Source organism: Plectropomus leopardus, chromosome 12, assembly GCF_026936395.1.
Source record: "Plectropomus leopardus strain MGB_pleo_1.0 chromosome 12, ASM2693639v1, whole genome shotgun sequence".
In the NCBI taxonomy this organism is placed as follows: Eukaryota; Metazoa; Chordata; class Actinopteri; order Perciformes; family Serranidae; genus Plectropomus; species Plectropomus leopardus.
In genome coordinates this window covers 11,867,067-11,894,596 of record NC_142187.1, presented here as the reverse complement: position 1 = coordinate 11,894,596, position 27,530 = coordinate 11,867,067, and the positions used below count along the sequence as shown (strand labels likewise).

The following is a 27,530-nucleotide window of genomic DNA, read 5'->3' as shown; positions in this document are numbered from 1 at the left end:
GTTGTACTACAGGAGCTCCTGCAGAGCCTGGGTCACACCGTGCTGCTGGATTGCAGTTTAACAGCTGATTCGATCTCCCTGTGTTGGGAGCCCGTCGCTTCCTGGCTATTTATGGCAGATGCCCGTCTATCGAGGCCGCTCTCTTCAGTCCATACATGGTTGCTGTGGGATGAGGTTACCACGCCGATTTTGGCCCACACTCCTCAAACCCTTGGAGGAGTGTTGTATCGCCTCTCACCGTCAGTCTAAACTATCAGACCACGGCCCCAAACCTGGTTTACAAGAATGGATATTTTAAGAACCACAGTTTTGACTTTTGGAATAGTTTATAGAACCACATATCATTGGAATATCAGTTTGCTCTAGCACCACTCCTGTTTATTCTTTCTTTGCTTCATCACTTTCTCTCTCTTTCACCCCTCTCCTGCATACCCCGCTCCCTCTCGTTCTCTCTCCCTCTCCCTTCTTCTCTTTATTCTTTGCCTGGCAGTTCCTGGACCGATTTATTTGGCCCCATGCAGCAGAGCTAGTGGGAAAGCACCAGGCTATATTTGTCGGCTGCTGAGGTTGGACCTGCCTCATGGTGGACGACTGTGGATCCTCTCTTTGGGTTTACCTGCTCACACCTGTGCCTCCTGCCTCCTCAGCATCTGCCTTGCTCTGAATAAGGAACTAGTGAGACCCTTTGTTTGGTGGTTTCATATCCCTGAAGTATACTGCCCGGATAAATGGACTTCATTTGTGAAGAATTTCTCTCAGTCCCTTAATATTGGAGCTAAAGCAATGTAAGTATTACTCTTTCCTACTATAATTTCATGCACGCTATGATATAAGGTCAGCAAGTAGGAATATAGTTATTTTACGGTTAATCAGACAACATTTACCATCCAGCTTTGTGCTGAGTTGCAAATTGTAGATTCTTGGAAGTTTGCTTAGTAGATAAAAGAGACATAAGGCTGTTTATTTAGCCTGCTGTGACTTTAATGTGAAGAAATTGCTGTGTCATCTGGCATCAGTTAGGATAATGAAACCACTTTCTACTGACTGATGACAAGACGTTGAAAGTTGCCTCAAACCTGATCTGGACTTAAAAAGTCTGATAAATTTTGAGTTTGACTGTTGACAAATTCCATTTCTCAAATCAGGTGCATGGTATGTTGAAACAGAATCACTTCGGTTCAGTCAACAGACAAAATCAGAATCACTTTATTTGGAAAGTGAATATTCCCAGAACAGATCATTGCAGCAGAATCCTGGACAAATGCTCAGAATAACAGGAAACTGCAGGAATTATTATTATCTGGGGGTTTTTTTTGCGTACCTGGTGAATTTGGCAGACAATTTAAACTCGTTTATTGTCCCTCTTCATTTTTTTTTTTGCCAAACTTCCAATAGGGGAGGAAAATTATGGTGCCAAAACGCAGCAGTCTAGTTTAGATTTTCTCCTCTTGAGAACTGAATGTAGTGTCCCAACACTGTTGTTGCTTTGTGCTGTCTCAAGTAACCACATGGGTATTAGCATTCCAGCCTCAAGATTATGGTTGTGTGGTGGTATGCGTGTGCAGCTGATCTATCAGCTACATGATGTGCTGGCATGTTGTTCCAACACTGGACAGGCGTCATTTCTCTGCAGTTTTGTTTTCATAGTGTGTGCGTGACTCTGTTCAGCAGTTGCTTTGCACCTGCTGCGCCCGTCAAAATGAACAGACAGGTTTACTTGCTGGCCCATGCTTGACCCTCTGTCACTGGATGCTGTTCAACTACATATAAGAATACTGAGTTGGACACATCTCCAAGTGTTGTAGAAACATTTTAGTGTTATCACCCAGCTGTGATACACACATTCATTTGCCGAAGTTCTACATGAATTGCACTCAACTGGCCTGCCATAGGGTGTTGTGCGGCCTGCCGACCATTTTCTAATTCACAATGTAAATAAATTGATTCACACTGGATTTTTTGTAGCAATAGTGAAATATAGCTTCTCTTTTATGCTGTTGGCATTTGCAGGATGCAGAGGCAAAGATTTGATTCTCAGTGCTCTATTGATGTAACATGAATTGGAACAACTCCAACTCGTTCAGCGTATTCTTGTACATCCTTTCGTCGTTTCCCCATTAAAGGAGAAACTTATACCACAAAACTGACTCCAGCCCTGCGCTGGAGTCAGTTTCCTTCCCTCGTATTTGTATTCAACAGGTGTGTGGCCTGTTAAATGTGGTTTCATGCACCAGTTAACTTGTAGCTTGTACTCAGCGCCCTGCTGTCTGCTGATATTGTCAGCACTTAGCATGTCAGTGGGCAGAGAGCTGTCCACAGGCTCCTGCTGGCCTGCTAACAGGCTGAACTCTGTCTGGATATATGACTGCTGTTTGAACAATATATGACTTGAATCAGTGATGATTGCCACTTCTCCCATATTCCTAAATGGATCCTGTATTCCAGGATGTTAATTGTTACTTTTTGCCATCTGCAGCCAATGATGGATCTATTTCTGGTATGCTATTGCATCATTGTATATTTATTTTTAATTACATATGGGAACAAGCACACTGGTAGCATACGGTGACTGGTAGCAATGGGCCCTCTGGATGTTTTTTGAGATACTTAAATAGAATAATTGAAATCCAGTCAGTAAAGGTTTCCTTTTGAGAAACAGCTGACACGCTGAGGAATAAGCTGGATCCATCAGGACTCAGGAGGGACAAGAAAGTGTGAATGGCACATAAGCACAGAAATAATAAACAATCAGCCAAATATAGTACTTAATTATAAAACAATTGTTGGGTATTATTAAATGCATGGTTTGGACATTTTATGCATTCATAGAGGACAGTATAGGAAGAAAATATAGCTTACAAGTAAAGGTTACTGTGATTAAGTTGTATAGGTGCCACTAGATGCAAAGTGTATTTATACTGGTATGACAACATTAAAAGGCAATACATACTGAAAAACTGAAAATATGTTTATTGTTATGACTCTGTGCTGGCAATAGCTGTGGCCAGAGGCATTATGATTTTGGGTTGCTGGTCTACTCTACCTGTCAATCTATCCGTCCATCCGTTCCATTCTCATAAACGGAATATCTTAAGAACGCCTTGAGGGAATTTCCTCAAATTTGGCACAATCATCTACTCGGACTCAAAACTGAACTGATTAGAGCTGGCTGGTCAAGGTGACTCTGACCTCACAAAAGAGGGTAAAGCCATTACTCAAAATTTCACACAAATGTCTAATAGGATACAATGATGTGATGACATGTTACATCCAAAAGGTCAAAGCTCAACTTCACTGTGACATCATAATGTCCTGGGAAATAAACAAGTGTGGATTTATTTCAGTTTCAAAACTTTGGGTAACCTTAAAAATTTTTTTTTTTTTTTTGCTGGTGTTTCACACGTTCATCCATCGAACACATGATGGATGTGATTCTTTTGTATGAGTTACCTCATCATGTTATATAATGTGAAGATGTTCCTGGACAATGTACCTTTAAGAAAAGCCAAAAAAAAAAAATCCTCAAGTTACCATTTCTGGCATAAAATCCTCCTCTTCCTCCTCCTTCATTCTCTCTCACTCTGTCACACCTCCCTTGTTCCTCCCTTCCTCCTGCTCTGCCAGAGTTGCAGAACGTCTGAAGTGTCTCTCCTCAGCACCAGGCTCTGTGCTCATCGATATCCATATAAGAGCAGAGCAGGCAGATTTTTGTGCCGAATGTCAGGCAGAGCTGATGCAAGGCAGCAGAGAGGAACGTGGATCTGGATCTAAAGAGTGAACTGCCAGAGTAAATGTTTAAGGAAGGAGAAAGGTTGCTGCTCTGCTGCAGGCACTCACTTGACCCGTGTAATTGTGTGTGCGTAGGTGTGTGCATGTGTGTTTGTGTGGCTGAGAGAGAGTGTTTGGATCATGCACTTCTTCTGCATGTGTGTGCACATGTTTATATTAGCGCATGTGTGTCCCAGTCTATATTAGTGATTTATATAAACAACCTTAAACGGACAGCTTCTCCTAATAAAGGCAGGCTAGTTTGGAGCACAGTGTCTGCTGCTGCCCAGAGTGCACAGAAGCTGTTAAATAAAAAATAATTTTCCTAATAAAACAATATCCAATTTGCTATTCTTAACACAAGGTGTCTGGTATCAGTTGCCTAGAAACAGTCCTCCAGGATGTGCAGGAAGTCACACATTTCATTTATTGTAAGTAGTAATATGAGCAGCTGTATATCTATTGACTTTATGTTTCATGTTAACATTTTCTGTGCTCAAATAAATTTGAGAAATAGTGAGAGCAACAACAGTGGAAAAGTGCTCAGGGCCAAAGTGAATCTGTCAGATTGTGATCAATATTGTGCTTATCTTATGGATTTATGTAAATAATGCTCAGTATATGCCCAAAGAGAACCTCAAACCAAACTACTCTCCTCAGATAGAAATTAGGGGTGTAAATAGCAAATTTCATCATGACATGATATCATATCACTTCTGTGGACAGCAATATGATATTTTACAAATCACAAGGTCGGACGCAATACAATTTTGATTTGATTCAATTGCAATCGACATGAGACAATATCAGTAAACATCCTAATTGCCTTGAACATGGCTGATTGCCATTGTGTACCTGGTGCTAGTACACCAGTACTGTTTAACTGTTTAGGAGGGAGGTTTACTTGGCCAGATATGGTGACACAGATGTGCCATGGTAATTTCATAATATAGTGGTAAAGATGGCAATATGTATCAATATTTTCCTTTCACATCGATGATTCTGGATTGTTAATGATCACTGAATCGATACATCGATCCAGACTGATGTATCATTACACCCGTTATAGAAATTATGATATAAATATTTCACTTTCAGATAAATATACTGTTAAGCAACTGACTAACATACATTATATTGCTCTGGGGATGGTCATTGTGTTATTTTGTTGAGTTGAAACAAAGTGTGTGCTTAATCACCAGACAGTCATCATAATGTAGATCACATAATGCCTTGAGCTCAGTAAAGCTCCGGCTGCATAAAGACAGACTGAAACAAAGGATCATGTGGTTTCCATAGAGGAAAAAGTCCACCTTGTATGACCAATGTGCTTCTGAGCTTTTCAGCTTAACATTTGATTACCAGACAGATGCTTTGATGTTGAGTCACACACCTCGTGGTGTTAACATGATGTCCTGGGTGTTGAGTTTTATTGACTAGTTTGTACATTCAGTATTGCGAGAAGAAATTGTTGACCCGAGTTTTACATTTTTATTTGACTGAAGTCAGAACAAGTGTCATTGGTGCATTTTGTTGTTGCTTGGAACATCATGATCACAAAACTCATTGGACAGAGAGATAAACCCAACAGCTGAGGCAGTGTTGTGAAAATAGTAATGAACAGGTTGCAGGCCATTAAGTTATATGATTTATAGACTTCTATATTTGAGAAGTAAGGGTGTAGTGTATTTTCTTCAAAAATAGTGATCCTATACTCTCACAGTGGGATTTATTTACAGTAACATTCTTTTTCCCACAAGGATGGAATGGATGGTATCAATATTCCTCTACATTCAAACACTTAACGTTAAGAGCTCGTTTATTTTGTAAAATTAAAAAAAGTGCAAAACAGCAGCGAAAGTTGCAGATTGTTGAAGTGACAAAGAACTTTTAGTTACAGAGCTGATTCGTCAACAGGCTAATATTGAATAGCAAAGGAGGCCTGCAGGTCCAGGTCCAGACCTGTGTACTGGTCATGAAGTCTGACACAAGTTCCTATGTTGTCATCGACTCTCTCACCCATAGTCCCCCTCAGTTTTTTTTCTTGGAAGGCTTTAAATATTCTGTGCAGTTTACTTCTGAGAAAAGCTTTGTGAATGACGTGTTGGCTTGTTTTGAAGTTGTAAAATGTCTGCAACTGGCGAGACAGTGACTGACTGAGTGATGGAAGATTTATCATGTTTGTTGCTGGCTGGTTTGGGAGTTGGCAAGGGGTAAACAGAGAGATAAAACGTGAAATGAAGTAAGACAGGTGAAGAAGTAAAGAGTTTAGAAACACAAAAAAATGCAAGAAACAGAGGAGAGATAAGGAATGAGGGGGAGTTGGGGTGGGAGGAGCCAGAGGAGTGAGTGAGATGGATGGCGAGGATGACAAATCTGGGGAATGAAAGGGAGAAGGAGTGAGAAAGAAAACAAGGCAGAGCAGCGAGCAGGCGTGGAGACGGTCCCCCCGGTAAACACGGCCGGACGGCTGACAGGGTGACCTCTCCCCGAGGCAGCCACTCACAACACATGTTGCCTTATTAGGGGCGTCTACAGGGAGCCAAGGCAGACTAGGGAAGGTGCGGGGGGAGGAGTGTGTGAAAGGGTGAGAAAATGTAGCAGACAAGTGAGTGTGCAAGTGAGTAAGACTAAGACAGACTTAAGACTGCAAAAGTGTTTGACAAATGTAAAAGAGGGGCTTCTAAATCAGCAAGCACAGTTCCTGATCTTTAAAAGGCATTGAACTCATCAATATAAGAATAAGGCCTTAATTGGTATTAAAATGTCTTAAATTAGTCTTTCAAAAGTCTTAAAAGTACTAAGACATGGAAAGAATAATTTTATTAATCTTTTTTTACCCTGACATTGCATTGAAAACAGACATTGCATAAAAAATAATTGGTAACACCAAGTGCTGCTTGCATGAACGTCACCAAAAAGTCATGTTTTAGCTGTTGAAGCTGTTTTATGTTAAAGTTAATATTTTTGCTAAATCCTCCCTAACTTTAGGTAATTGGTGTCAGTTTGTGTTGTTTTTTCTCTTAAATCCTGGTCATTGTAAAACTGGTCATAAATTCAGTTACGAGTAGCTCTGATGAAGTCTTAAAAGTCAGTTCGCTCACCTGTCTGGTGAGACATATATATATACATGCAGATCTTACTGCATATTTAACAGCGTCTTTTCTTGTAGAAAATTAATGCAAAATTAATGTTTGTTCTGAGTGAGCCAATTCCTAGTAACAAACAAAAAAAACCCAGAAAAAATACTCTTTTTTTTTGCCTGCCTTGGCAAACACAAATCCAATTTATGTAGCAGCTGCAGAACCAAAGAATTCCATCAGTCAAACAAGATTGGTTTTATTAGCCAGCAAAGACGCCAAAATCTTGACTTGATACGAAGTAAAGTTTTTCTCATACTGTATTTGTTCCTCTGATTTGCCTCCACCTCCACCCTTATCTTTGTTTGCTCACCTCAATTCACTTAATAGTGTCATTTTGTATTTTTTTTTATCTTATTTTGTAATTCTAATGATTGTCTTTTAAACAATAGTGCCAACTTCCTGATTACGTCTGCCTTATGTTGCTTCCCTTTTGGTGTATTTGCATATCTATCACAGTATCACAGACTGTGTGTCTGTTAGATGCTGATGGGTCATGTGATTGTTCGGGTACTGGACACTCACTGTGACCTCAACTCCCTCTTTGTCTGACTCGCCTCAAACTTCCTGATGTGATGACTGAGACAAGTGGGTCATTATGTTATCTATTTGATGATACTATGTCTGCACCCACTCTTTTGATTATGTCTGTACTGACACAGAGTTATAACTCGTGAATTGCACTGTGTGCATGTGTATGTTGTAGAGAACGAGAGGGTAGTCAAAATGAGGAAGGGCAGAAATGAAGTAAACTATACCCCTTTTAATGAGGTGTAGCTATTTTATAAGATTTTTAACAACATCGTCAAAAATCCATGTTAGTTGTGTTGTGTTTAATGAGAGAAGATTAGAATATGCAGGAAATTATGACTAATGTTCAGATGCTTTGCACGTGAAAGCTTAATGGAACCTTTCTTATTGGCCGAACTGGCATCAAGACAATGCTGTCAGTAAAAACCTTACAAGCATAATGAGTCATCTTCCCAGTGGTGCACTGGATTTACGGTTTGGTAGACTCCAACTGCATAAAAAAAACAAACAAACAAAAAAAAAACATCTGGCAAATAAACCATCTGGCAACTTAATAATATCAATGCAATTTCTGGCTTTAGTTTTTGGAAGTTTGATGGCAGCTAGCCATCATGGTTGAAGCACGTCTGATGTGTGCGTGTGTTAAGGATCCCGTCTGACTTCCAGTAGCCCTGGACCCCATACCATCCCCTGCAGCCCTGCTGGCACCCTCCTCCAATCCTGTTCTAGAGTTTTTATCATCAAGGCTAATTTCTGCTCGTAATCTGATTAGGGCTCTGAGCTGCTTTAGCACCCTGCTGCGCTGTCTCTCGCTCAGCTGCCTTTGCGTGCACACACACACACACACACACACACACACACACACACACACACACACACAGACATGCACATCGACACACACATCCTGTATGACAGCCAGTCCGTGTAGGCTGTATCTTGCTGTGTAACCAGGGGAGTCATTCTACTGTGGTCGTGTGCTTGTCTGTGTGTGTTTGTGTGTGTGTGTGTGTGTGTGTGTGTGTGTGTGTGTGTGTGTGGTTGTGTCACCACTTCCATCCCTGCCTGTCTGCTTTGCCGGTAGCAGCCCTCGCCTCCACTGCTGCCACCACCGTCACCACCGCTGTGACCGGAGGAGAGTTTAGCAGCGAGGCATCCTTCTGTTCTTCTCCCTAAACATGTTTCGAAACCCATGGATCTCTAGTTACCATGTGAACCATGAGCAGCCATGTGGCCAAGGTAAGGCCTGTGAAAGGGGAAGGCTCAGTCTTTCTATAGGATGACTTGCTTGACCCACTTGAATACCCTTAACTAGACTGCTTGGGGGACTTTGCTAATGCAATTTAGCTCTTTACTGAGGTAAATGACAGAGTTTGGTGGTTGTTAGTGAGGCAGGGGGGATTCGGCATGGCAAGAGGTTTCCTTGTTAATTTCTTTCTTTGCTTCTGTTTGCTTGGTTGGATCTAATGAAACGAGGATTCATGATGTGCGTAAGAGTTACTCATCCTTGTCTAAGACATTTTAGGGTTTTGAATACATGCGCTAAGTTTATATCTAATAGCATCACACTGCTTTGATGGAGTTGTGGAGTTAAAGATAATTTTTGATTATCATTTGATGCTATTTTCAACAGGTGTGTGCTGCTATGTGCTATCTGTTATGCTTTTCCCGGTTTCTTTTTCTCTGATGTTCTGCCTTGTTAGTGCACTCCATCATTGCCCATTGAGGTGGAGGAGTGCTGTCTATGTTCAACCAGCAACCAAACTTTCCAAACAGACAGTGTGCAAGTGAAGGACCTGTTCACTTGGGAAGTCTTTTTTTACACTTCTGAATATTTATAGAAAATCCCTCTCCTCACTGGGCTCACTTTTGGGCCGTCAGCAGCCTAAGCTGCTCTCTGGCACTGTCAACCTTGTACTGCTTGCTTTGTTGACAACCTGCAGGCGTTTCCAAGGAAAGCCAGACTGACTTCTGTCGAAGGGGCTTTCCAGACAGACACATGTACACAAAGTACACAGACACATGTACACAAAGCCTTCAAAAATCTTGAATCATTGTGGATTTTAAACAAAATAATGCCTTCATATTTCCTCAGATTTCTGGGTTAGGGTTCGCTTGTGTCAAATTCTGACCTCCCTTCCTTACATCAAAAGTTGTCACTTTTGAGGTCTTGAATTTCACTAGGTCACTGCACAAAATGCTGAGAAGCCCTTGAACTTGAGGTCTATTTGAGAATTAGGGCTCTACATCTACCACACCTTTTGCTTCCATACTTTTTATCCTGTCAATCGTTCCCTGCTACAGCCACACAGTCTTTGGGGGCCAAAATAGGCTGTAGGTGTCCTGGAGGCGTCTGGAGCAGTAATATGATCTGCCTCCTATACTGGGATACAACTTTACAACAGGGCACTGTTACTGTGATGTGAGAGCAAAAGGGTCAACTATCAGCTGGGAACTAGATGTGAACTTTCTGAGTAACCTCTTTGGACAAGTGACTCACACTTAGGCTGGAATTGTCCTGTCAAAACTGAACAGCACATTGATGGTGTTTACTCTGACAGATGTCAAGTGACTCATTTTAATTCACTTTCCAGTTGCATATAAACAATTTATAAAAGAAATGGGCAAAGGTAAGATACTGGTAAGGTAAGATGTACAAAGTTAAATTAATGTTATTACAGTACAGGTGCTGAATGAATACTGTGGTTGTAGTATTGCATTAATGAAAGTCATGATGTTTGTTGCTATTTACAAAAGCATACTACCAAAAACTACCAAAAACTTACCTTTATAATAAGGTTTTCTTGGTAATATACCTTTAAGGGGTCATAAAAGAGTTTGTGAAGTATGTTCCAAGTAATGTGAGATTTCTGAATGGGCTTTGGTTTCCTCTAGTCTGTCAAACACTAGTACTAGTATACTTTTTTTGGTAGGGGGGGTTTGGTTGGGGGGTAGCATGAATAGGAATCATCATCAAACCACTGGCAAGTGCCTAAAACTTGCAGTATTCATCATCATGTTTCTTCAGATGATGAGAAGACAGTGAAGTAAGATGCAGGAGGTCCAGTTTTTACATGCTCCCATAGTCTGAAGGCATGCAGGTTAGGTTAACTGGGGACTCTAAATCGCCTGTAGGTGTGAATGTGAGTGTGAATGGCTGTCTGTCTCTATTTGTCAGCCCTGTGATAGTCTGGCAAGCTGTCCAGGGTGAACCCCGCCTCTTGACCTGATGTCAGCTAGGAGCTCCAGTCTCCCGTGAGCCGCAAAATTATAAGTGGTCACCAAGAATTAATGACTGGAAGAATTAATCCAACATTTGTTGCCTTAGCTCTCTGTGTTGTGACCTTGCTGTGCTACACAAAGGTCTTAATGAAATGAATTTACGAGCTAGTCTGAACACAGACTTACTTCTTTAGGATCCTTTTTACAATGTAAATCTACTGTAATTCCAAATGCCAGAAATGTACGCTTTATTTGGGCAAAAATTAGATTCAATAGTCCCAATATACTTTTGTCCATACATACATTGGCCATTGATTTTAAAGGTGGAATGTAAACTTTAAACTTTTTTATGCAAGTTTGACCAAATCGTGTCTCTCTTTTTAGAATTTGGATCTAAAGCTCGCCCCAAGCTTTGCAGCTCAGCCTCGTTTCCATCCGAAACCTTAAGGTGGGTTTTTGTTTCTCTGCAGCCAGCACACAGACCTGGGTAAAAGAATGGTAGCGCTACTGAACTGACATGTTATATTTTTATGTCACTTTTGCTGTTTCATCAAGATAAGGATATGTAAGGATATAGGTTTTACTACAGCAGAGAGCTTTAGCTTATCATGCGCAGCAAGCATTAAGAGCTGGAGATGCCTGGAACAGCTTATCCTAAGACACTTTTTTGTTCACATGGCATTATAATACCTCCTGCAGGAGCATGTTGCTTAAAGCCCCCTCTTGCATTAGTTCAAAGTTTCCTCTGGTTGTTCAGCATTAGAGCTCCTAGCACTTACCATCACAGGAACAGAAAATGTAAGAGACAATTCACCAATGTGCTTTGCATATTTTTTATTTATCAATTGTTTAAGATAAAGATTCAACTTTGAAAATCTTATTTTAAAGATAAAAAAGCAACATGATAAGCAGCTCCTCTGCAATTAATCTGCACAACTTTTTGATACACTTGATCATAAACTCGGAGTGAGGAGCGGTTTTAACCGATTTGCTCCTTTAAGGTATTTGGATCTTTATCAATGAAAATTGATACACACTGAAGACGACAAACTTCAATAATCCAGTCGAGTTTAGAAATGAGAATTAAAAAACTATAAAGCCATGTTTGAACAATAAAGATAGATAGTTTGTAAAGAAAAGACGAGAGTTTATTTATCCTGGCTTATTGATGTGCCATGTAAAGACATTAAGATAGGACCTTGATTGTCTGTTTCCACTTTGAGTAAAATCTGGACTTGCTGACCTAGTTCTTAAGCTGGATCCTGTTGGAAGTGACACCAGCTGAGTTTCACCTTTACCTGCTGTCACCTCTTTAAGACAAGACGTTTGAGGCAGAGTTGTGTGCACGGCGAAAATTGCAAACTATGCGCAATTCATTGTTGACATTTAATCTCAACAAACTGTAGAGAAATATAGTTTCCTGCTTTTGGCATCAGCACTGTTTTGTCACTGAGGAAATTGAAATAAAACAGCTGCGTTTTATAATCATCATACACATATTTGAGAGGGGAGCACTTCCAATCCGTTATTTTGATGAAGTATTTATTTGAGCACATTAGGAATTTAGAATATAATAAATTTGTCTTGATAGCAGGACTGTGACTCTGTTTTGTTATTCAGTTTTCAGACCGACTTCTCCTTGGGTGAAAAGACCAACTTGGTCAAGAGTGTGTCAGATACAGATGCCAAACTTCTGGTTGTCCTTCCCAAGGGTGTGCATTGGCTCTAATAACACACGATGATTCAGAATAAAACAAATAATTTGGCGTTCTTGAGATGTTTATGATACTAAATGAATGTCTTCTGTTCTAATATTCAGTGTCAGAGTTGAAGAAATACTTTGAGGGAGCTGTCACAAAGGAATTGGGAATGAACAGGTATATTCAGGGCTCACTATTTTCACATTAGCATGTCTAAATATTGTCATAAAAACTTCTGCTGACCTTTACCCTCTGCCTTTTGTCTGTGACAGAAAGGAGAGAATAGCTCGGCGTCTGGAGGGGATTGAAAGTGATGTTCCACCTACGCTGGTGCCTGGTGGTTTGGTCGCCAACAGAATGCTGGAGGAGGATCCTCCGCGGTACACCCGCGCCTCAGATTCCTGTGAGCCTTGTGTGATGGGTAAGCATGGCACGATGCACTGCAAAAACATACTGCTGCTGGACTGACACTCCTGAAGTGTTCTTATGTTTGAAAAAGAACTCGTTTGTCATTCAGTATTTGTAAACCATATGATTTAACATGCTGATATGTTGAAATAGGTTTTTCGTCTTTCCCTGTTGTCTCAACATGCTTGTCCTCCAGTTGAGCTGCTCAGTGGCCAACAGTTGATGTATGTGGTGATACTGAGCAGCTATACTGCAGGTTAACTGAATGTAACTGTGTCGGTGAAATGAAAACACATGTTGCATGTTGTTGCATTTTGCAAGAAGTGATTCCCTTATTCATATGATTTTCTGTGATGTTTTTTCTTAGTATAATGTCACTTTTGTGTCACATGGGATAGGAGATTTAATTGAATTACGTACCATAAACTTTGGACTCGAACTGACTTGCATGAAAACTGAAGGGTCAAATAGGGTTGTCAAATTTTTGAATTTGAAGGAGAGCTGTGCATGACAATTTGTTCACAAATTCAAAAGATTCATGCAAATAAATCCTAATATGTGCAACATAAAGAATATATAGTTACAAAAAAAAAGGTTTGCAGTTACATGTCCATCTGTTTGAGTGAAAAAAGTTCACACACAACTCAGTTTTTATGGTAAATACCAGGTTTACTGGTATAAGTCAAATTTACAAGCACAAATCAGTCCTACAAGTATAAATACTTTGGCCCACATTTCACACTTTCTCCTGGGCAAGCCTTCTTTTGCTGTGAGTCTGAAAAAAAATTCTGCTACTGTTATTAGTAAATGAGATAAATAAATAAACTTGCACTTTTATAGTGCCCTCCTAATCTTCAAGACACCCACATCTGGACCCAGAGACACCACCAGCATCAGTTCCATTGGCTCCAGGAGGATGCCATAACGCATCCGCGTTGGTCATTAAAGTAACTTCCATGTGACAAAAAAGTGGCATGATTCTTGGTTGTCAGGGAGTTTTTTTGATAAGTAATGAAGTCTTCCACTATTTCCCACAGTGAGGCGTTACAGTCGAGAGGAGCTGGAGGCACCCCAGAAGCAGCTTTCATCTCAAGACAGATCACATCAGGTCAAAGGTGGTGTTGGCAGCGGCCGACCAGAGCCCATGTTGGTGTATGTTGACCCGGTAACGTTATCGACCTCTTCTACACCCACATCTGGACCCACAGACACCACCAGCCTCAGTTCTAAGGCTGAACGAATCGCCCGCTACAAAGCTGAGCGCCGCCGGCAGCTTTCAGAGCGCTATGGCATTCTCCTGGATCAGGAGGCAGACATTGATTACACACCACGCTACCGTTCCAGGCGTGACACAGACGCCTCTGACCGACAAACGGCTGCCAGGCGAGACAAAGACAGACAAGAAGGTGAAGAACAAGGACGGGAGCCCAGGGTGCCATACCGCTCTGGAGTGGGCAGGGTTTACATGAGGACTCATCCAGATCCCGCCCCTGTTTCCACTACCAGCTCGACACACTCAAACCAAGCCCCTCCCCCAACACAAGAAAGGCCAAGAAGATTTTCAGAGCGGGAAAGAGCGATGAACATAGAGAATTACCGGCGCGGCGGGGCTCAAGATCGTTCAGTCACTTCTCGATCCAGAACCCAGGAGCTGCATCCACACCAGCCCCAAAAGCAGCAGCAGCAGTCCCCCCACCACCAGGACGCCTCCCACCAGGAGCCAAGCCCCGCCCCCACCAGGGATTACAGTATCGCAGCGGTGCCCAGCTCACCTCGCACCGCCCGCCGGGCCTCCCTGCCCTCCACTCGCTATGGCATCTCACCTGGGGATTTATTCATAGAGCAGCAGGCCCACAGCATCCTCAACAGACAGGGGTGAGTTTATAAAACATGGGTTGTAATGTTCAAAAAATATATGAAATACGTCCAACCACTTAACTCCAAGATATAGGTCTGATATAATGGATAACTCTTAATCAAGATGTGATAGTACAAAAGTAATCAAAAAAATCACAAAAATACCTAATTTTGGGTATTTTGTCTTTAAAAAAATCGAATACACCTTTAAAGTCTATGATGACAATCACAAATGCACATGTTCTCACTGCAGTTTATTGCTACACATGAAGTGATCTCAACATGAAAAGTCCGATGTGCCTGGTATTTTTAGCAGTTCTGAGAAGTTAAGACCACATGAACCTCTGTTTCCTTACAGTATTTACACTGATCCACTGATTGCTTAAAATATTCTACAGGAGTAGGGGCTGAGTGAAATGGGAAAATAATCGAATTGCGATATTTTAGAATAATGTTGCAATTGGAATTCTGTGTAAAATGTTTATATTTTCTGTATTATTCACAACACACAAGCAATTAATCACTCAGTGGTCAAACCAATGAAACACTGGATACAGTCAACATATCCACTGCTCCTTCATGTATACAGTAGGCCAGGCCTCTGCGTAATGATAAAATGAGATTAACTAATACATGAATTCATACAAATTACACATCTTTTTTTAGCTACTGAATTGTAAAAACCTTCAGTCACAGTAGAACTTGTAACTTCAAGCCTTGTAAACATGCAATATAAACATCATGACTTAACTTGAATAAAATCTAGAAAAATCGGCAACAAAACATAACAGAAAAGAAAAAGGAATGTAAATCTTATTGATCTCCAAATCACACAAACTTAAGTGCATACTGACTATGGCCCTACCACTTGTCTCATTATGAACTTGTGGTTAACTGTTGCTGCTTCATGATACGTTACAAAAAATAGAATCGTGTTTTATATTTATATATACTTATTTTTTATATTTATTTTTTATTTAGATTTATCTTATATTATTATTATTATTTATTTTATATTTATTAATTTTTTAATTTTATTTGAGCATCACTAAGTATGTGACAAAATTATTGTTGCTATAACTCAAGTGACAGAAAATCTGAAAAAGAGAAACTGACGAATTTAGAAGTTGTTGCCTTTGGGCTGTCCACCAGCTGCTGAGCTAACCAGCCTGCTGCTTGAAGCACTGTATGCCAGTATTAGGATCTTTCTAGACTGTGGGTCCGGCTCTGACATGCTTGCCCAGCTCCAGTTTCACATGGAAAGGTGCTCAAGGGAGCTCATCAGGAAAAGGTTGCAGGGCAGCAGGGAAGATTGCAGGGTTGGTTTTTGGAGGGGATATGATTTCGCCGCTTGCCCCAAGAGGTAACCCTGATTTAACAGCAGCTTGGTTCATTAGTGAAGAGCTTATGTCACCTTCTATATAAACTTGAATATGCTACCATAAAAGGAAAGAGAATTATAATGTGTCAAGTAAAGTCAATGAAAAAAGGAAAGAATTTGACTTGATGCAGAGACTAGTGATAAGCTGTGCTACGAACTGAAACCTACAAATAGTGGCATCCATATTTATAAAGGTGAAACAGTGACTTCAGCAAAACATAACACTGTAACAAATAGTCACATAAATGACATTTTAGCATGTGCAAACTGCACAACACACCAAATTTTACATGGACCCTCTAAACAACTAGAGATTCACATGAAAAGGGGTTAGCAAAGGTCAAATACCGTATCTCGCAATGTTAACAGAAGTGAAACATAATGTGTGTATTCAACCAGTGATTTGGATCCTATCCAAAATTTAATTTGTCCATATGTGGTCCATGCTACTCCTCTCCACCACGTTTCATGAAAATCAAGCCACTATTTTTTTTTTTTTTCCATAATTCTGCTGACAAACAAACCAACAGACCGAAATGAAACATGATCTCCTATTTGGAAGTAATGATCAGACTGCTCGACATCCACAATATCTGACATTCCTGTTTAAAGTTCAGCTGATCAGTGCTCTGATCTCTAAAATAATGATCAGGAGTTCCCCCTCAGGGTTTGACACTGTCACTACACCATCTTGTAGCCTGGCTGCCCTGTCAAAGAGCGAATGGTCTCTCAACACGGATGCAGAGAGTGAAACAGAGGCAGTATCCAGCTGGCCTTCAAGATACTGTCTGCTCAGGATGCCATCAGTGAAAAGAACTTACAAAGCCCCCCTGTAGTCCACCGGGTACATGTGTTTAAGCTGGCAGTATTGATAAGGAAAGAGCTCATCCGGTTTGTAATTAGATTATCTTTTTTTTTCGGTCTCTAATCTCAATCACACAGTACTCGTGGCACTTTGAGAATTATGAAAGTAGGTGTAAATGTATTCAAAACATTTTTACTGGTCTTTAATAGAGATAACTTGTAATGATACTTTTGGAAACACCTTTAAAAAAGGATAGTAACAAACCAGCACTTTAAAAACACGTTCTGGGTGGACACACAGCTAACTCTTTCCTGTAGATATACCCTTTAACGGTGCAATATTATATTTAATTCAGTAATACTTTCTTTATTAACTGGTGTCATGGTCTTCTATTTAACATGTATTTCAAGTTTGTGGATCTGAGTGGATTTACAGTTTTCAACAGACGAATTTCATCCCTAACTTAGTCTTACAATGTAACAGTTATTCATCAAAGATTTACTGAATACATAACACTCATTTTCATCTGTTTTTCTGGAGCAACATTTTTTGCCATCATGACTCTCAGTTATGCTATAATAGCGAAAAACTAAACAAAAGCAGAAAACTCTTTAAAGGTCCAGTGTGTAGGATTTAGGGGGGTATTTAGTCAGTAATGGAATAAAAGAAAGTAAGTATGATGTCTTTAATGTATTATCACTAAAGAAAATAAGAATTCTTGTGTTTTCATGACCTTAGAATGAGCTGTTAATATCTGCACAGGGTTGTTGTGTTTTTTTTTTTGTTTTTTTTTTTTTTACCAGATCTGTTCTTTTTGGAGAGGAAGAGACCTCTGTGGATAATTTGGCTGCCAGTAAAAACCTCCTGAATGTCTGGATCTTAAGTAATCAGAGAAAAAAGTTGAGCACAAATTAGCAGGTGCTGTTCAGCTGCAAGTGACAAGCTGCACAGCATCAAAGAAACTGTGATTTGTAATGTTTTTGCTGATATAAATGACCTGATTTTTCTTTCTAAAAATGAACTTTGAAGGATTCCTAATCAGGAGTTCATGCATGGCACACAGGAAAAGTTTCAGCTTATTGCAGTCTGTAACCCTAACTGATAGATGCCACTAAATCCTTCAAAATGTTTCTTTTCAATCATTTCAGTAGTCTCAGATCTTGATTAAATCCCCTCTACATATCAAGTGAGAATCATAACAGAATTTTTCTGGTTTAGTCCTTGTTCCACTACATACCAGACCTTACTAACAGTCCTATTTGCTCTTCTAAAACATGGTAGAAGAACAGTCTCTGCTTACTCAATACTTTGCTTCTAAAAGACCTTGCAGGAAACAGGGGTACTTGACCATGTTGCAACTCTTCTGCCACATAAGTCAGATAACGTTACAAACATACCCAGAACTTTGTAAAACCGACCTTATGTCCATCAACACAATACCATCATTCTTGTTAAATAAGTTGTGGCTGTGTGTGGCCTGGGCTTTATGAGCAGTTGAGTGGTGTTAATGAACCAGAGTTGATAGGGTGACAGCATTAGTCAGCTCGATGCCCTGGCCCAGTCAGTTGTAGACCCACTAACTCAGCACTTGTCAGCTGAGGCTGCACTCAGACCCCCCCTCCTCAGATTCTGGGCCATTGGTCCCTATGAAATTATATCTGAGTCTTGTACCCTGTCAATGACTTTGACAATGTTGTTGCATAAGACTTCCATCCTCCCTTGAGAACTTGCATGTATGTTTTTTTAATCACATGACATAATTTTGTGCTGAAAGGATTCTGAAGAGAAAGAGGTGATCAGAAATAATTGAATTTATTTGCATTTCCTTGGAGGGTTTTCCATTAAAGGCCTCGGGTATACATATATTTCTGGACTGGATGATGGCCCAGATATGTGACATAGCTGACTTACTGATAGCCTGCGAAAAGAAGAAGGCCCATGGCCAGCTGTTGAGCTGTATGGACAGGTGAAATTCAGAGAAGCATGGCAAACCTTTAGAGAGAGTTAGTTAAGCTTGAATGATTTTATTGGTGCACATAATTCTTTGATGCTCCATTTGCAAAAATATCAAGAAATACTGGAAGAAAAGCCAACACACTCTGTAATGTCTGATGTGTTTTACCTAATATATTCAATGTTCAATATATGCCACTGGCACCGACTGCCTTTGTGGCCTTATCACCTGCTTATGCTAGCTTGTATTGGTGTGTACTCATGTAGTGCTGTGTAAGTCCTTCATGCCATGTCAGATAAAGCAGAGGCCCATCAATTATGTCTGGCTTAGTGGTCTACAATGAGATTAGAGGAACCTTTGGCTACCAAAGGTCAAAAGGTTGTAGATGAAAATAGTTTGGCTTACTTTTTTGGCACGGAGACATCAGAGAGAGAGAGAGAGAGTTGTTTGAACTTAGACTCAAATTTAAACCCACTGCATGCTGCTACTTGACCTTGTTGCAATTCTAGTGTAGGATTTGGGAGCTCAAGTTGGCCCCGTGATAGTCTCATGTCATAAACGTTTGTGCAATATGTTTCACAGTATGCAATTTTTAGTGGGGATTAAAGTAAGTGTGTGTGAGATTAAAATCAGTCAAATACTTGTAGATTTTAACTGTGGGTGTTAAGTTTGTCTGTCCTAACGGCCGCCTCTGCAAATAGCCCCCCATAAAATTGCGGCTTGTTCATATCATGATTTACCATCCTTTGTGTCCTACAGAGAAAAATGTATTTGCTAGTTAGTCAGCACTTGTTCAGTTGAGTTTGGAGAGTGCCGTAGGTCTTAAACTGAACTAGAATCTCAGTGTACCTTATCCATTCCTTTCCCCAAGAATCCGAGTAAGGGAACGATTATCCAGGGATGAAACTGTCCAGAAGCCCCCTGACTGGAGTCCAGACAGGCACCAGGGTAACAAACAGCATACTCAGGAGAACACTGCTCAGTATACGCCACAACACCCAGAGCCTACCAAGCAAAGGACTGTTCTCCAGCCTCAGCCCAGCCCAGGCCACCATCCTACCCACGGCCAAACAGTCTACCCTCTCTCCGCCCCTGAATACCAACAATCTGGCCCTGCTGCCGACTCTCAGCCCTATTTGGCCATCACTGCCCCAGCAGCCTCTGCTAAACTTCCTGGACCTCCTGAAGTACAACCACGGAGGAGAGTGAGTGCCGACCAAATCCATGCCGCGCACAGGGAGGCAAGATTGGAAGCCAGGCAGGCCCTCAAGGAAGAGGCCCATACAGAGGGTCTGCTGAAGAGCAGGAAAGCTGTGTTGCCTTCAGAGATCCGCCGAAGGGAAAAGAGTGTGGATGATATTCATAGGGGCCGGCATGAAGACATGGACTGGCAGAACTACAGCCCGGAACGGAGGAGGGCGAGTCGAGGCGAGGAAGACTGGGATCGGGATAGACCCAGGGAGAGGGGGAGGGAGAGAAATGTCGAGAGGATCAGAGAAAGAGGCAGAGAGCATCTCTTTAGTCATGAAAGCCAAGAGGAAAGAGTGTTCAGGTCTATGCAACCATACCACGCTTCAGTACGTCAGCACACCAGGCAGCATCAACCCTCAGAGCCTGTGTGCCACCAAGAGCCCCAGATTCAGCAGCAAGAGCCCCCAACACAACAGCACGATCCCAGAAAGAGACAATATGGTGCTCAACTTCAACAGCAAGATCCTCAAATGCAGCAACAGTTTGATCGTTCAAGGCAGCCACAAGAGACTCAAAGAAAACAGCAGTCACAAAAACAACAGGAGTTTGAGCTCCAAAGGCAAGAGCCTCCAAGTCAGCACCAAGCCATACAGAGAAATCAACAAGAACCCCAACTAAAGGAAGACTTTGAGCCTCAGAAGCAGCAGCCAGATCAATCAGGGAGGTTTGACTCAGCTGTTTATCTCCAGAAAGGCTCCTCTTTGCCTCAGGCCAAACACAGAAGCGTGGAGATGAGTGGAGGCCCCAAACCCAAAATACGAACCCGCTCCATGTCAGATATTGGTATAAGCCAGCATGCTGCTATGTATCGCATGGAGAGGGCAGCGGCCAACAGAGAGACATCGAGGACAATCCCGCCATCAGGGATGGCTAACGGGGAGATGGGCGCCCTAGACACCAGGGTGTCGGTAGCACAGCTACGACACTCTTATCTGGAGAATGCCAACAGGAAACCTGAGTTGTAGGTTCACTGGCATGGGCTCTCTGTTGCATCGCTAAATTACTGTCTAACTCCGTGCTCCTAAACTGTTGCAAATAAATAATCCAAGAAAATGATGCTGATAGACTCTAATTCTCTGGCATGAAATATCTCAGTGTTTATTTGAATGACATCTACCATTTTTATATTCGTTGTAATGGCTGCTTTCTTTTTTGGAGCTTAACTTACTTATGCAAATCAGTTCTTCCAAGTTGCTCTTTGGAATTTGTTTGTCTCTGCATGTTAACTTTGTCTAATGGCTCTTCACAGTTGGGTTGCAGTTAGGTTTTGCTCAGCGTGTGCACCAATATCAATATCAATATCAACATCAATATCCTGTTTTTCTAACTTGAGGGCAGTTTCTGCCACTAAAACAACATCAAATCCAACCATTGCTAATAGTTTTGTACTTTTCCTTTTTGTTGTCCTTGTCAATATTTCTAAATCTACTCAAATCTACTTCTAAAAGTGAGACTACTAAAGTAGATTTGTCAGCAAAGGAGGTAGATCCGGCTGGCGGCAGTGATCGGGACAGGGGTGCTCGGAGGCCTCGACGCTACATCACTCCAGGAGACAGTCGCATGTCGGAGAGGTTTAGGACCCAGCCCATCACCTCTGCGGAGCGGCTGGAGTCAGATAGGTACAGGAGGGGCTCTCTGTAGCGATCTGCAGGAGCTCTTCAGAATCATTTTTTCATCACGATTTATTTATTTAGTATACTGAATTGAATGGGAGAGCATGGTTCTAGGGTGGCATTCAGATCATAATAATATCCAGTGGTTCCTCAAATAAAAAAAAACAAAAACACAGTTTTAATGCTGATGCTTGATGTATATTCATGTTTTCTGCAGGTCTTGTCTAAGTCCAGCACAGCTACAGGATCCTGAGGGTAAGTTCAGTCATAATTCTTAATATTTTAGGGAAGTTTTTGGCATTTTAGAGATGTTTAGATGCAGTTTGATGCCATGTAACAGGATTCCTCTCCCTTCTTCATTAGATGAAGAAAAGCTGGATGACAGAGCCAAGATGAGTGTAGCTGCCAAGAGGTCTCTCTTCAGGGTAAACTTTCTACTTTATGTACATTTCAATCTGATTATTAATACTATATATATGTACATATTTATTGAGCAATGTCTTAAAAACAATAACCTAAAAACCAAAAGTAGTTTTGTTCAAATTTACAGCATACGGTGGTCATTAGGGGATTTCAGGTGCCGTATTTAGTTAACTGTATGTTCACAGACATACATACATACATACATCATGTCCCTCAGTTCAGATATCACTGTCAGGGCCTCAATTTTACTAAGTCAAAGTACTATTGTTTTCCTGACATATTCCTTCAGGAACTAGAAAGGACATCTGATGGAGGCGTTCCCAAACCTCGCTCTCGAAACGCTGCTGTAGAACGGCGCCTGAGAAGAGTTCAGGATCGGTCGCACACGCAACCTGTCACCAACAGGGAGGTAGTCAATGCTTCAAGGTAGGTCTTATGTATTGCTTGTATGGCTGTATTTTGCATCAGAAAATATTGTCGTTCTCTATTCTTCTCTTTTTCCTATCACTCCTCTTATTTTTTTGTTAACTTCCTCTTGTCTGTAATTGTTGGTCATTTCTCTCTGTCTCTTCAGACACCTCTGTCAACTTCTTTCAGAGATTAACTTGTTAATTCCTCCTCTCCCCACCTCTCCAGTGACTCTATTTTGCCTTGCATTATCTTTTTTTCCACATTTTCCCCCAATCTATACCTCGTTTTGTTCACTTTAAAGTGATCCTGCCACATCGTCACAACCTCCTGGCATCCACACTAGTGTAACTCGTGTCCCCAGCCCTACTGTAGTCAGCACCAGTGTGACCAGCATCAGGTATAGCTGGACTGGGCTGCTTACTTATATGCGCTTTGTATATGTATATGTGTGTGTGTGTGTGTGTGCGCATGTGTTGCTTACTCATTTGAATAATGCGCATCTATGCTTGTTCTACCCTTGTTGGATAAATGTGGTTGTGTTTTACTTTAATCCTCAGAATGTATCTATTGCATGAAAACAACTGGGTTTAAATCATTTTCAAGATCTCAGATTAATGAAAGCATTCCTGTAGATTGAACTTCGTGGGATATGAGGAATATGTTCTCTTTTTTTGTTATCAACCCTTTGAAACCTGGATGGACATCAGTTTTCTTGCATAGCATCAGTTTCCTTTTGAAAGTATTTACACATTTGAAATGGGATTTCTCTCAAAAACATGAAAAAAGGCAATGAACTTGGTATGAGATGTCCTATAAAATCGAAATAAATAAATAAAATAGTGACAAAAAATGACCGAAAACTTGAAAATATATGCTAAATGATTTTGTAATAATAATATATGATAAAGAAAACTGTATTTATAACAATTGTAATTACATATTTAAAATTAGATTACAGGAAATATTATTATAATAATATATATTATAATTTATATTATATATTATTATTTATTTTTATATATATATTATTTATTAATTTATTTAATTTATTTTAGAATGTTTAGAGTACATGATCTGTTTTTTTATTTAGTTACTTTTCTTACCCCTTTTTGGCTGCTAATTTCAGCAAATTTCCTTGCAACTTTTTACAAATTTCTTGTTAAGCTGCTCATTGCCTTCTTTCCATGTTTTCGAATGAACACAGGCCAATTTTCTCCGGTTCCAAAGGGCCAAACATGTGAAGAGACATACGATTTAGAAAGAGATTTGTTAGACTCTTAGTCGTAATGAGTATTATTTGAGTTTGAGTATTATTTTATGAGTATAAGTATTTTACCAAGCAAGGATTCATTGCTATTATCCTAAATATTACTTTGTAATTAAGCTATAAAAAAGAGCTAACCTTTGCTTGACATCTATTCATTATACTTCTACCCCAAAGGAAACTCCTGATTGCAACCAACTGAAATATAGAGCTGTTTTCTCCTATGAACTTAATTTGCTGTTTGCACTAAACCATGTAAATGTGCCATAGAGACATTTTACTCTTCATCTCCCTCTCCTGGTTGCAGTGCTGATCCTTTCATCCAGCTCATTTTACCTTGTTATTTCTGCCACCCTCATGTGCTGCTTCTTAGCTGTGCACCTTATAGGGGAAGGAAGTCGGTGTTTACACAATAAGTCATTCAGTACTCTCCATGCCCAGTTTCCAAGCATTCCCTCTTGCAGTATCTCTCACATACAGGTCACAAATGTCAGTAAAGAAAAAAGGTTACATATCTGGTGGAAAGGTCAGAGGTCAAGCCAGTTAAAGCTCTCTGCATGTCTCGGTTCACGTGTCCTGCAGTTTGTTTACCAACCCTGGTTTAACTTAGCACAGTGCTGCGAGATCGCCATATCCTCAGAGTGCATTATATGATTATCTGGCATATGTGTGCTGATCTACTTATGTCTCTCTCTGCTTGTAATCTGACCCAGTGGTCGCAGTTATTTACAAGCTGGTATTTGCATGAATGTTCAGTTCTTTGATATTTAACAAAGGAATACTTTTGTTTTTGATACCTTAACACTGCATGTTTTGTTAAATTTCAATCTTCCATGTTATTAATAACATAGGATATCTAAAATTACTAAATAAAAGGCAACTGGATGTGGTGTTTTATTGCTGACATAAATATAGTGCCTCAAATCAAGTCTCTAATTTAATTTTAGACCCCTTACCGTCTATTACAGTCTAGAAACCTCATATTTCAGGGTTCCTATGGTCATGAAGAACCTGGAAGTAATGGAATTTTACAAATATATTTTAGAGACCCGTAAAAGTCATAAAAATCACTGAAAGATTTGGAAAAGTTGTGGAGTTTTGTGTAGTGAAATTGTTACAGTAATTTTTCGTAATTCAAGTCCACACAATGTAACATAACAGCAAATTAAATTTCTGTAGCTGTCGACATAACTTTGCTGTGTGTGTGAAATTTTGTTTACCATCACAGTTTGACAAATGCTGGGCAAGTGGAGCAAGAAAAAAGTAAATACATTTTGGGTTCTTGAAAAGTCATGGAAAAGTTTTGAAATTTTTCCCATGAAAATGTGTGGGAACTCTGACATTTTATATCTTAGATACTTCCAGTGTCAAATTTTTGCCATCCAGATGCAGGAATCATGATAGTAATGCATGTATTAATTGTTAGGGTTTTTTTTTATCATGGGTAAAAATAAAAATGTCACCAGACATTTATCATCATGTTTGTTTAAAAACCAATGATATCAGATGGGTATTAGAAGACTTACACTCATCCCTCCTCCACTGACATTCCCCTGTCTCTACCCAGCATCCAGGGCCCCTCTCAGCCAAGTTCAGCAGTCCAGGATCAGGAGAAGGAGACCCAGGAGAAACCAGTTCAAGCTCCCGGTGCTGGGGTGGAGGGAGATGGCCAGGAGCCTTTAAACGACGAACCGGACCTGTCCACCCTCACCTTGGCTGAGAAGATGGCCCTCTTCAACCGCCTCGCTAAACCTACGGGCAAGACTGCAGAGGGGGCCAGAGGAGACACCCGCCAGCGCAGGGCCAACACCCGGTTTCAGACTCAACCCATTACCCAGGGAGAGGTGGAGAAGGTAGAAAAGGTTTTACTTCATGCACCGTTTTTTCTCTGGTCTCTCTTAACAACAGTTGCATTTTCAGATATAAAATATGAGTTATAAAAGTTGCGGGAAGTTAAGAATCTTCTCAAGATCAAAGATAATACATTTCATCTACACTTCAGAGCAACAAACTTACAAGAGTCAGCAATGTTAACCCTTTGAAACCTGGAGCGACATTACATTTCTTGTGATCCTTGTAGACTCCTTTCACAAGTATTTAAAACCTTTGGTAATAAATGTTCCACAAATTGCAAGAAATTAATATATTTAGAAAAATATTCTTAAAAAGCTAGGGGAAAGAGTATAAGGAGAAAAAAAATCAAGGGAAAAGCTTTATTTATTGCTAATTATCAGAATTTCTTCTTTGTTGCTCATTGCCTCCTTCCCTTGATTTGAAAGAAATCAAGTGAATTTGCTCAGGGTTTCAAAGGTTTAAAGGCATGCAACCTCGAAAACATATTAGTTCAGGAGAGCTTAGCGTAGATTACAATAGATTCACTTTTTCCCTGCTTTCTCATCCCAAACCCACTCACTCAACTTGGTGGCATCCATCCTAACTGCCTCCATAAAATAAAAAAATGAATTAATAATGAATATGGTAAAGTTTAAATGAGGGAAAAAAGTCCCCAAAACATTTTTGTGCAGGCAATGTTAGAGGTGCAGACACCAACATAAAGTTAGCACATAGAATACCAACAGTAGTGTAATGCACAGATTTGTGGCCTTAATAAGTAGTGCATTAGAACTAATGTGCAGGAGACATTGTAAATTAATTGTGATGAAAAACCTTGAATTATAAGATTATTTGGATGTAAAATCTTCCTACAGTACAGAGGCCTGAAGCAACAGACAATGCACTTCCAGGTCACGTGTACTGCAGTGGGTGTTTTGCAGTGCACCCGTGCGCCATGATTCTGCAGCTGGATGACTCTCAAATATGACGAAATGAACAGATGTCACAAAGTTTATTCTGCTTTTGCTTTTAAATCCAGTCCCTTCTAGATGTCATAAATGACCAACAATTCACACATGGAAGCTCTGAAAACTGCACAGCAAAGTGATGTTGATTTAGTCATGAAGAATCATACTGCATCAAAAAATATGTCTGAGACTTGAAATCTCATTTTGTTGCTTGTTGATGGGATGCTTTTTCATCTACTTTGCAAAAACATTGCCCGATGTGTCCCCACCTTGCACAGATATAATGATATATATACAGTACAGGTAAAGTGCAGTGCAAACGTAGGATAAGAATTGATATTCCTTCCTCCGCTTCTCTGAAGACACTGAGACTAAAACACAGTGTTAGATGCTTCCTGTTAGATTGGCTTGACCTCCACCATATTTTCAACATTCAATCACTGGTGTTCATGCAGGAAGCTGAGCTGCCGGTAGCCTCTGCGGTGTGTAACGGTGACTTAGAGGCCAATCAGGGAGAACATGTAAGACCCCTACTGCCTGTAGTTTCTGTCTGGTTGCATCAAATGATCCCGCTTTTGATTGATCTGATCGGCCCCACCAGTGACCAGCGTTGTCTTGTCTTGCTTACAATAGCTGAGCTGAGCTTGACGATGTCCATAAATCCAATTCAGTGTGTGTTTTTAAGTTTGTAATGCAGACGTGGTAGATGTTGCTTTGTTTGTTTTCCCTGGGTCCTCATCTTAAGTTGTAAGCAGCTTTTATGACATGCTTGTTTACTGCACAACAAGCATGAGATTTTTCGACTGCAAATACTGCATGCTAGTTTGTTCTGGCTTCCTCCAAACCTGAATAAACTAGCAAAATAAAAAAAAATAAAAAAGCTTATTTGGGAAGTATGTGGATGGATCTGGCTGTGTGCAGAAATGTGTGTGGGTCAATGCAAAGACCTTGTATCTCAACCAAAATCAATTGGCAGTAGTCTGGTGTAGAGTTTTAGCATCTCT

At 40.4% G+C, this 27,530-nt stretch overlaps 1 protein-coding gene across 11 annotated transcripts in view; it reads left to right on the top strand.

The window, feature by feature from the left end:
* The first annotated feature begins 227 nt into the window (after positions 1-227).
* LOC121951703 (supervillin-like) overlaps positions 228-27,530 on the top strand; it is a 54,997-nt gene continuing 27,694 nt past the window's right edge. For 3 of the 11 annotated variants that reach the window (XM_088085108.1, XM_088085106.1, XM_042498144.2), the window contains exons 1-14: positions 8,425-8,675; positions 11,043-11,106; positions 12,279-12,370; positions 12,478-12,535; positions 12,631-12,779; positions 13,804-14,641; positions 19,635-20,975; positions 21,463-21,633; positions 21,845-21,882; positions 21,991-22,052; positions 22,340-22,476; positions 22,763-22,858; positions 25,293-25,578; positions 26,982-27,047. In XM_088085108.1, the coding sequence (XP_087941234.1) occupies positions 8,615-8,675; positions 11,043-11,106; positions 12,279-12,370; positions 12,478-12,535; positions 12,631-12,779; positions 13,804-14,641; positions 19,635-20,975; positions 21,463-21,633; positions 21,845-21,882; positions 21,991-22,052; positions 22,340-22,476; positions 22,763-22,858; positions 25,293-25,578; positions 26,982-27,047 (3,459 nt within the window). In that variant the 5' untranslated portion in view covers positions 8,425-8,614. Of the gene's footprint in view, positions 786-8,423; positions 8,676-11,042; positions 11,107-12,278; positions 12,371-12,477; positions 12,536-12,630; positions 12,780-13,803; positions 14,642-19,634; positions 20,976-21,462; positions 21,634-21,844; positions 21,883-21,990; positions 22,053-22,339; positions 22,477-22,762; positions 22,859-25,292; positions 25,579-26,981; positions 27,048-27,530 lie in introns of those variants that run through there. The other 8 variants (XM_088085112.1, XM_088085107.1, XM_088085109.1 and 5 more) reach the window with 7 other exon arrangements.